Here is a 10,856-nt window from a genome sequence, read left to right as displayed (position 1 = left end):
TATATATATATATATATATATATATATATATTCATATCAGTGAAAAAAATTGATATCCTACAAAAACAGATTACATCATTATCAACCAGGAACACCAATTGAAATAGGAATAAACAACATTGTATTATTTTTCATTTATTTTTTCATTATAATTCATTTCGAAGTCAGGAATTTTGAAATTAATTTTGATATAGAAGTTAAAATTGTGGGAGTAGCTTAATTGTTCAATTATGTAAACTATTCTTATAAACATTTGGTAATATGAATATGAAACTATTGTAAGCATTATACTAGGTCCTAATCATAACTGTTACATCAAACAGGTTCGTTGTCATTTGGGGTATATTATCTGTAGTTGTATCTACGGCGGTCTAGCCATCGCTTTTCGTTGAAATCACGGCCCCTGTTGTCGTATATTTGCTGTAAAATGAAAAAAAAATTCAGGATTAATGATCTTGTTCAAGATTTTAAGTTTGTTTCAGTTTAGGTATATGATGTTTATGGAAATTCATGGACGCATTTTTCTTCTTACATAAATGTATCTAAACACAACCATACTTGCACACACAAATGCATAAATTCTTATCGGAAAGACTTGGTTTTACCAACCGACGAACCATAACAATTATGGTTTCAAACCAGCGTTGATGTTGACTACAGGTTCGGTGCCTCAGTCTTTTTGCGCTCGACCACTCGACTCACACAGTTTACATTAAAACATTCTATTTAAAATTATCGTTTCTTAATTTTACATATTCTTACCGCGTGTTCTTCACCAGAAGCAACATACGGACGATAGAATTCGGAATCAGGCATTGCTCTGTTGTATCCACCAATCTTTGAATTGAGAATTAAAGAGAACCGATAAAAAAAACCAACATAATATAATAAGAGACTTAATTTGGACACAGTGAATGTACTACTTACGTCAGTTACTGAGTTGAGCATCACACCTCGTTGGTATTGTACAAGTCTATCCGAATGAGACGAACTAGATAGGCTGTCACTATCTAGATATCGAAACTGATAAGGCGTTTGATGACGATTATGCCTATTTGTTGCATGTGCAGCAAATTGCTTTTGCTGGTAAAGATTTCGCTTGTATAGACACAGGCATATGAAGACAATGGTACATACTATGACAATAACCGGGATTACAGAAGCCAACGCAATTGTAACATGCAGCATCGTATCTGAAAGGTAAGATCAGTAGAGATATTACAATTCCATTTATACTATGACTGTCGGATATTTATATTATTGCAGTAGTATTATAGTAGTATATAGACACAATCTACATTACAAAATATGAAACATGATTCTGTAAAGTCATGTGATTACATCATTCACATTACTACATTACTTAGACAAACCCACATTATTTAACTACGTCAGGGTAAAACATTTGAGGAGGTATCATAAAACTGATATTAAAATTAGTAAGATAGGCAGATAAAAATACATCTCACCACCCTAGCCATATCGATTTGTAATAATTTTTTTTTCTGGCTTATGTCCCATTAGAAAAACTTAAATTGATTGCACACAAATACCAGCATGTCTGACGTTACACAGTACTGTAAGTCAATGTTTGCCATAGGATAAGTGAGTTTGACGAGTAATAATGTTATTACTGAAAATGGCATTGGTGCAAGGGTATTAGTTAAAATGAGATGAAATTTATTTTTAAAAATTATTGAGTTTAACCATATGTTGTTTTTTTTTCAGGATGAGTGATATGTAAGAATACAAAGTTCGGATGAGGGCAGTATAATAGGCAGTAGAGTATATTGGCCCTAACGTCCGGCCGCCCATACAAAAAAGATCTATTAATCAATCAGCAGGGTGCTCCTAGAGTTCCTCATCAGAGCTTTTTTTTTTTTTTTTTTGCTCGGACAAAGTTTGATAATTTAAACGATCTACCCCTTATTTCATACTTTCCCCAAATGTTTAAATATTTAAAAATCTATACTGGACCCCAAATGTTTAAATATTTAAAAATCTATACTGGACCCCAAATGTTTAAATATTTAAAAATCTATACTAGTACTGGTACGGGCATTTATAATGCGCCTCTTCCTTACGGCTATTAAGCGCAGTTATTTTCCCTGGTCATTGGGTCCACATGCTAAGTGTTGCTGCTGGTGACCCCACCAGGTACCTATTTATACTCCTGTGTGGAGAGAAGCAATGCAGGTAAAATACCTTCCCAAGGACACATGCGAAATGCACAGCGAGGGATTGAAACCAAACCGTTCCCGTTGCGCCAAACGCTTCCAATAAGAGAAAGGGTCCATTACATTAAATTATTTTACGATGGAATTTTATATATTTCAGTTGTCAGTCAATGATTTTAAACACGGGATGACAAAAGTAGACAAATAAAAAAGCAAATTAAATTTAAAACACTGTAGTGTAGCAGCTATATTCATCTGTCATTATCTATAAATAACAAAAAAAGAACCCCTTTCCAATAAATGCAATATTCATATTGAAAGAGAACAATATCCCGACGAAAAGCTTAATTTATTGGCTGAATATATAAAACCCAACCATTTTCAGTTGCAAAATGATCTAAATTATCAGAAAATACTAATTGTATTTGTGATTGGTAATGCAAATAATCAGCATACCTTTTTTATTTTGACATTTTTCACCTTCGTAGCCAGATACACAATTGCATACAGGTAATCCATCATTTTCATAACAAGTCCCATCGTTGTAACAATAATCGGAAGTACATGATTCCACTGAAATCATTAAAAAAAAACACTTGCGTTTACATTTTAACACGAGTCTTGAACTATAACCAATGACAATATGTTATTTCAGGTTATAGACTGGCCACTTGTATTGCTGGTTTGCCAATCAATTTGAAACTGAATGTTAGTGTTTATGTTGATATTTTGAAGTAAGTATACAAAAAATAAATAAAATAATACAATTTCATAAGCTGACATCCTCTATTACAACACTGTAAGTAGTTATTCGTACCTTCTATCACAGTTATAGCTGCAGTGTTAATGATAAATCCAGTGCCAGGCAACATGTCATTTTCAACTTCAGAAAGCACGGCCTGTATTTCTTCAGGAGTGGTAGTGTCCTCTGGAAATTCTACCTGCACGTTTACGATTATGCTACCATTTTCAAAACTGAAGACTGAGCATCCTTGGCTGGCACTGTCAATGGCCGTACTTTCATCGAATAAAGTTGTTATCTTTTGAAATTTGAAATTTTAAGAGTTAAAATGTGCTTAGATTTAGATTTTAGATCAATTCATTCACGATCCTCCATAACGGAGCAGGAAATAAAAAAACAAAACAAAACAAAACAAAAACAAAAAACAAAAAAAAAATACTTGAAAAAAAAAAACAAACTTGAAAACTAAAGGAGATCAACAAAGTGAAAAAGTAAACAATTAATGTTGAGTAATAAAATTATCTCCTATTTCGTTAACTTCCAATTTAGGATAATTTGAATTATAATATTTTTAATGTAATAACAAGTTCAGTTTAATTATCACAATAATTAATCATAGAACACTCCAAATATTGTAACAATAATCGGAAGTACATGATTCCACTGAAATCATAAAAAAAAAAAACACTTGCGTTTACATTTTAACACGAGTCTTGAACTATAACCAATGACAATATATTATTTCAGGTTATAGACTGGCCACTTGTATTGCTGGTTTGCCAATCAATTTGAAACTGAATGTTAGTGTTTATGTTGATATTTTGAAGTAAGTATACAAACAATAAATTAAATAATACAATTTCATAAGCTGACATCCTCTATTACAACACTGTAAGTAGTTATTCGTACCTTCTATCACAGTTATAGCTGCAGTGTTAATGATAAATCCAGTGCCAGGCAACATGTCATTTTCAACTTCAGAAAGCACGGCCTGTATTTCTTCAGGAGTGGTAGTGTCCTCTGGAAATTCTACCTGCACGTTTACGATTATGCTACCATTTTCAAAACTGAAGACTGAGCATCCTTGGCTGGCACTGTCAATGGCCGTACTTTCATCGAATAAAGCTGTTATCTTTTGAAATTTGAAATTTTAAGAGTTAAAATGTGCTTAGATTTAGATTTTAGATCAATTCATTCACGATACTCCATAACGGAGCAGTAAATAAAAAATAAAAAAAAAAATACTTGAAAAAAAAAAAACAAACTTGAAAACTAAAGGAGATCAACAAAGTGAAAAAGTGAACAATTTATGTTGAGTAATAAAATTATCTCCTATTTCGTTAACTTCCAATTTAGGATAATTTGAATTATAATATTTTTAATGTAATAACAAGTTCAGTTTAACTATAACAATAATTAATCTTAGAACACTCTAAATAAAGACAGGATCTGAATCTGCATGCTGTAAATGTGTAAATCGGCAGTTTTAACCTACTTTTTCCAACTATGATGTGGTATTTACTTCAGATCCTGTGTGTTTTTCAAATAGTTTTGTCAAATGTATTATTATTAAACATATAATACACTTATTATCGCTTATGTTTACAAATTCAATTATTTAATTTAAGGGGTCATCCATAATTATCAACATTTTCAAAAGAGTACAAAACATACTCTTTTCTGTTACCCCCTCCCTCCCCCGAAAGTGTACACAATAAAATGTTGATTTGTGTCATTTTGAGATCAACATTTTATGTTTTTCATAAAAGAGTACTTATGCCTACACTTTAAACCCCTCCCCCCTAAAGCGTATGTTTTGTACTCTTTTGAAAATGTTGATAATTTTGGATGACTCCTAACCATTTATTAGTCGATTATCTTAATACATTTAAAAAACCTATTTGTTTGCAAACATTAATGAACGACATTGTTCTTACCGAATTACAGATTTTCTGTTCATACTCTATGTACAATGGCGACGTCGAATCTTCAAGTTCATTGACATAAACTTCACTAGTAATTTCCAGCCTTACATTATACGTGGTAACTAAAAAGCAATATTTTATTCAATGCATCAATTTATATGGTTCTGTATTGTCATTTATAAGCCTAGTTAGGTAGAGAACAGTCTAAATAATATAAAAATCACACCTGGTGCCGTACCTGGTTCCATTGTGGTTAATGTAGTTGATTTATCTGCAACTACTGTAGTTTGCTCTACCACAGGTGTTGTAGTGTCTCGTAGTTGTACAGTAGTTTGCCCTGGTTCTGTTGTTAGCTCTTCGGTAGATACAGTGGTTTTATCTGCCCTTTCTTCCGTAGATTCTACAGTAGTTTTTTCTGCTACTGTTGTTGGATGTGCTACTCTTACTGTAGTTCTTTCGACTTGCTCTTCTGTAGTTGTTTTGTCCATTGTTGTTACAATAGTTGATCCTGCTCTTGTTGTAGTTGTTTCTGCTGTGGTTATTTTAGTTTGTTTCACAGGAGTTCTTTCTGCTCCTGTTGTAGTTGGTTCTGCTGTAGTTATTATAGTTTCTTCAACAGTAGTTGATTCTGCTCCTGTTGTAGTTGGTTCTGCTGTGGTTATTGTAGTTTGTTTCACAGCAGGTGTTTCTGATCCTGTTGTAGTTAGGTTTGTTGTGGTTAATGTATTTTTTTCCTTTCTTGTTACAATAGTTGATGCTACTCCTGTTGTAGTTTCTTCTGTAGTCATTGTAGTTGGTTCTGCTGTGGTTATTGTAGTTTGGTCCATTGTTGTTACATTAGTTGGTCTTGCTTCTGTTGTAGTTAGTTCTGCTGCAGTGGTTTGCTGAATAGTTGTTACTACTGAAAACCCAAATACAACATTCCATATGATATACAAGACCAATTCCAATTATATCAGTTAAAATCGATTTAGTCATCTTTACACTGTTCTTATCTCGCTATTCATAATATTATATGATAAACATCGGTATTAAAATTATTAAAATTTTAAAATCTAATATAGCATTTATACAATAATCAAACTATTTGGTGTAAATTTAATTTAAGCAGAATATAAACAAACCTACCAGGCGTCATTACATAAAAAGATGATGTGTCGACGGCACTGTCTGGTTGCAATTGCCTATTTTCTGCTCCTGTTAACCCTCCATAAAATATTGCCGCGACGTCATTCAATGTCAGGTTTGTTGATGTTGGTAGATCAAATCGAAAAGTGACTTCCACGAACGGAGGAATTTGCCTATAGGAATCTACACTTACTTGTAATATGGAGCTCCCAATATTTGATGACTGAAACAGAGCGTAAACCTATTCACAAAGAAAAAAAATCATCAATTAAAGAATAAATCAAACGCTTTTGTCTTAATCGGTATTTGCATTTTTATTTAGTTTTCAAACCCTGTCCTCAAATTTCCACATTATTATTCTATTATTTTCTTTTATGGTCGAGAGGTAGGCTCTAAGTTTCAATTTTCAAATGCATTTATCGGTTTATCACAAAATACCATATTTATAATAGTGCAACAATAACTTGTTATCTGTGCTGATTATTATTAGAGAAGAAGATCCTGAAACTGCAATAAGTTAGTAACACATTATGATGGCGGAGGAATTACATTATAGAAAGTTATGAAATGAAGTGTAGATGAGCAGACGTTATGTATATACATAATACAAAATTCATGCACATAGGTCATTCAATTTGTTACAACCGAAGACAAATCATACAATTCATGCAACATACATCATCTACAAGACCATTTCGAATGTCAACGGAATCAAAAACAGTTGGCCGCACACTGACAACGACTCCTTTGATGTCTGTAAAGTTTACTACCATATTCATGGTTAATGCATCTAAACAATGACAAAAGATAAAAGTGTTTTTGTAAATGCATAAAATTGTTGTGAAACATTTTGGTTGATTTTATGCTAGTGATTTTGATACACTTTAAAACTCTTTTATACATCTCTGCAAGGAGGTATAAAAATAATGATAAAAATAATAATAAAAAATGATCTCTGCATGTAATAATGATTAAGTTATTTGAATACTTTAATAAAAATATTCAAAATATTTTAGAATTACTAGAATTTGTTAATAAATGTATTATCACCATACAATTATTTTAAATAACGTGCCCAGACAAAAAAGAAATGATCTGAAAGATATGCACTTAAATATAACTTACCTACACAGGTACCATCCACTTCCACAAAGTTATTCATACACACACATGTGTAGTTTCCTTCAACATTATTACACTCCTTGTTTTCTTCCAAATTACAATTATTGGTCATCTCGCATTCATTAATATCTAAAGAAGAAAATATACAATCAAGTTGATTGAGGCTTTAAAGATGAACCCCAACCTGACCCAAACTACCACATTGAATAAAATGTACGGTAATACGTTAATCCTAATTTCACTTTTTGCATTCCCCTAAACTGTCACAAATTTAATGCTTAATCAATAATAAAGAAACAACCCTTTTTAATTTTATGTATGTACCACTCCACTAAATTGTATGATCAATTTATTATGTCTAATTATTATACCTGAGCATTGATATCCATCACCCTGATATCCTTCACCACAAGAACATTCGAATCCACCAGGTGTATTTTGACAATTTGCTAAATTCGAACAATTATGAGTATTCAGCATACACTCATCGATATCTGAAAGTATGAGACATTCTTTATTATGTTACCACAGTACTAACAATGTAATAAGTAGTAGAAAATAGTTTTAATAAATTAAATATTGAATTTGAATGTATGATTATTTTACAACGGGATCAATAACAGGAGACACATGTCATATTTAAATGTTTGATATATTATCTTTTTTTCTCTTTTGAATCACGTTTTAAGATGGTATTTGTCCACCTACCATTACAATTGCCTTCAATTGCACTTCCCCCATCATTACTCATATAACCTCTATTGCACACACAGACATAGGAACCAACTGAATCCATGCACGAAGCATTTTCATCACAGTTATTCAGGTCAGATGATGCACATTCATTGATATCTGTCAGAAAGGTCAAGCAATATTATTGTAAATCTGTTTCAATATTAGATGTATAAAACATGACACACAAAATGTCAAAATTACAATTTGCTAAAAAAAAAAAGTAATAAATTAAAATGTATCAAGTTATCTATTTTATCAATGAGCATATTTTTCTGGGGGGCAAAATACAAGATATATAACTTTTCTTTTACTTTTACATGTTTCTTTATATTGTATTTGTGTTTCGTAATTGTATTTTAATTAAAATCATTATTTAAAAATAAACCAGGAGAACAAAATGAGGAATAATAAAATACAAAATATATAACATTTCATTATGATTATTTTTTCGAAATGTGACAAATTTTAAATAACAATTTCAACATCGTATCATTATCTTTTCATGTCATCACAATAATGATAGTATTGTCTAATATCAAACTTTTCCCTCACTTTCACAGTTTTGTCCAGTTCCATTGAAGCCTACATTACACATGCATGTAAATGAACCGGGTGTGTCAGTACACGTAGCATCTGCATGGCAATCAGCAGTGTTTTCTGCACATTCATCGATATTATTACAACTTGTTATTCCATCTCCACGGAAACCATCGTGACAGTTGCATTGGTAGGCTCCTTCCGTGTCTGTACATTCAGCGTTTTCATTGCAAGTGCTATTGTATTCACATTCGTCAATATCTTTAAGTTAAATTGTAAATCATTGTACAAATAATGTTTACATTATTATCTTTACTTAATCAAACTGATTAACTAATTGTAAGTAATGTTACGTACACAAATTGTGTAATTGAACAATTGGGCTGTCTGTCTACTAAAAAATAAAATTTGTAATATTCTACTAATAATATCACGATAATAATAAAAACAATTAACAATAAAATGGAATGATAAAATTACTATAATAATACTAACGATACTAATAATAAGAGTCTAACTTACTTTGGCAAGTGATACCATTGCCAGAAAATCCATCATTACAGGTACATGAGTAATTCCCAGGTGCATTACTACATGTAGCCATGGAATCACATGGCATTGATGAACATTCATCCACATCTGTTAATTTTAAGTCATTGGTAAATAAAGATGTAGAATATGTTTATATAACATAGTAGCAATATTTCACCATTGTCTTTTGAGTGCTTTACAAGTATAATCAAATTTAATCTCAGATAATAGTAACTAATTTGATACTGTTTTAATAATTTCTTTCCATAATCATTCATGAACCTCTTGTATTTGCATCAATCCCTTGCTAAGTTGGTGTATTAAATTGTTGATTTTTCACCATTGTCTTTTGAGTGCTTTACAAGTATAATAAAATTAAAGCTCAGATAATAGTAACTAATTTGATATTGTTTTAATAATTTCTTTCCATAATCATTCATGAACCTCTTGTATTTGCATCAATCCCTTGCTAAGTTGGTGTATTAAATTGTTGATAACACTTAGATAAATACATAGTATAATATGCAGCAGAGGAAATTGGCCTTCAAGGAAAAGAACAATGAATAATTTAAAGACAAAATATTTATAATATTTATTTTTATGAATATTATATAGTAATTGGCCTACCAAAACAACTCTTGCCATTTCCTGTAAAACCACCTTTACATTGACACACATATGAACCGTTAGTATTAGTACAGAAGGCAGCATCATCACATCTTTCATAGTCACAAGTCTCATTTCCGGAACAGTAGAGTCGAATATGTTCACATTCATCGATATCTATTGAAATACACAGTTTTAAGAATAATTCATAGCATCATCGACACACAATATATTATCATCTGATAAAATAGTAATTAGTAAGCATTGGCTTTTTGTTTTGTTATTACTACCGACTAGGCCTGTGTGTCTAAACGACTGTCTCAAGAACTGTGTTTACACCTGCGCGCATACAACACAACGTAACTGTTTTACAAGCATCAAATTATAAATTGTTTAACTGTAACAAGTCCTAATATTTAACTGTAACAAGTCTTAATGTAAATTAGCCTTTATGTAAATTAACATGAAAAAAAACCCATAATTTACCGTTACACTGTTGACCGTTTCCAGAATAACCAGAATTACATGAACATATGTATGTACCAGGAGCGTTGATACACATTGCATTTTCACTACATGAATCCGAAACACCACACTCATTTATATCTGAAAATCAAAGACAATAGTAAAAGCAATGTTTCCACATCACAATACACATTTTTAAAAAATTATATCACAATTACAATAGACTCAAAATACTAGTAATTGATTCAAAATTTGACGCCTTTTAAGCAATAAATTTACGTTTAAATAGTTTGTAATGTTTCTTTTTCTACATTAACACTTTGCAATTGTTTTAACAAAATTCGACCTCGGTTTTATATGTATTATTATATATCTAATTTGTATAAAATTATAATATTGTTTGAAAGCACAGACTTTAGGATTCATATACTAAAATAAAAGCAAACAGCTAATTTCATAAAGTGAAACATGATAACTACCATCGCAATCCCTCTGATTATCTGATAGCTGATAATTAGCACTACATGAGCAGTTATAAGAGCCTTCTGTATCCACGCAGTCCTCAGAACACATATTGTCTCCACTTGTGCACTCATTAATATCTAACAGATAGATGAATATAATATGTATATATAAATATACATATTATGTTGTAAAAAACGAACTGATGCCACGTTGTTCCAAATTTCAAATACAATAAAACACGAATACAAGCAACGATACAAGGTGAATTCTTTGGAATATATAATTTATCTGTAGTAGCGGCTGCCCTCTTTCTACCCAGAAGTATAAATTGGTACCTGGTAGGATGTTGTGGCATTTATTGCACTAGTTTCGCGTGCACGACTATGTATATTTCTCATGGAGCAGAGAAGTCACCTTGTATTG

At 31.3% G+C, this 10,856-nt stretch overlaps 1 protein-coding gene across 1 annotated transcript in view; it reads right to left on the bottom strand.

Annotated features, from left to right (window-relative positions):
* Positions 1-40: 40 nt before the first annotated feature.
* The window catches only part of LOC117104171, a 58,645-nt gene continuing 47,829 nt past the window's right edge, over positions 41-10,856 (bottom strand). The window contains exons 34-50 of the mRNA XM_033244866.1: positions 10,448-10,570; positions 9,990-10,109; positions 9,525-9,680; positions 8,889-9,005; positions 8,382-8,627; positions 7,803-7,946; positions 7,466-7,588; positions 7,098-7,223; positions 6,650-6,762; positions 5,973-6,213; positions 5,083-5,745; positions 4,857-4,966; positions 3,829-4,051; positions 2,634-2,750; positions 928-1,193; positions 763-837; positions 41-420 (exon numbers count right to left, since the gene is read on the bottom strand). Of these exons, the coding sequence (XP_033100757.1) occupies positions 346-420; positions 763-837; positions 928-1,193; positions 2,634-2,750; positions 3,829-4,051; positions 4,857-4,966; positions 5,083-5,745; positions 5,973-6,213; positions 6,650-6,762; positions 7,098-7,223; positions 7,466-7,588; positions 7,803-7,946; positions 8,382-8,627; positions 8,889-9,005; positions 9,525-9,680; positions 9,990-10,109; positions 10,448-10,570 (3,038 nt within the window). The 3' untranslated portion in view covers positions 41-345. The remainder of the gene's footprint in view (positions 421-762; positions 838-927; positions 1,194-2,633; positions 2,751-3,828; positions 4,052-4,856; positions 4,967-5,082; positions 5,746-5,972; positions 6,214-6,649; positions 6,763-7,097; positions 7,224-7,465; positions 7,589-7,802; positions 7,947-8,381; positions 8,628-8,888; positions 9,006-9,524; positions 9,681-9,989; positions 10,110-10,447; positions 10,571-10,856) is intronic.

Source organism: Anneissia japonica, unplaced genomic scaffold, assembly GCF_011630105.1.
Source record: "Anneissia japonica isolate Jap-2015-1 unplaced genomic scaffold, ASM1163010v1 scaffold3531_len492141_cov184, whole genome shotgun sequence".
In the NCBI taxonomy this organism is placed as follows: Eukaryota; Metazoa; Echinodermata; class Crinoidea; order Comatulida; family Comatulidae; genus Anneissia; species Anneissia japonica.
The sequence above is the reverse complement of the archived record's forward strand: the minus strand, read 5'-3'. Positions and strand labels throughout refer to the sequence as shown.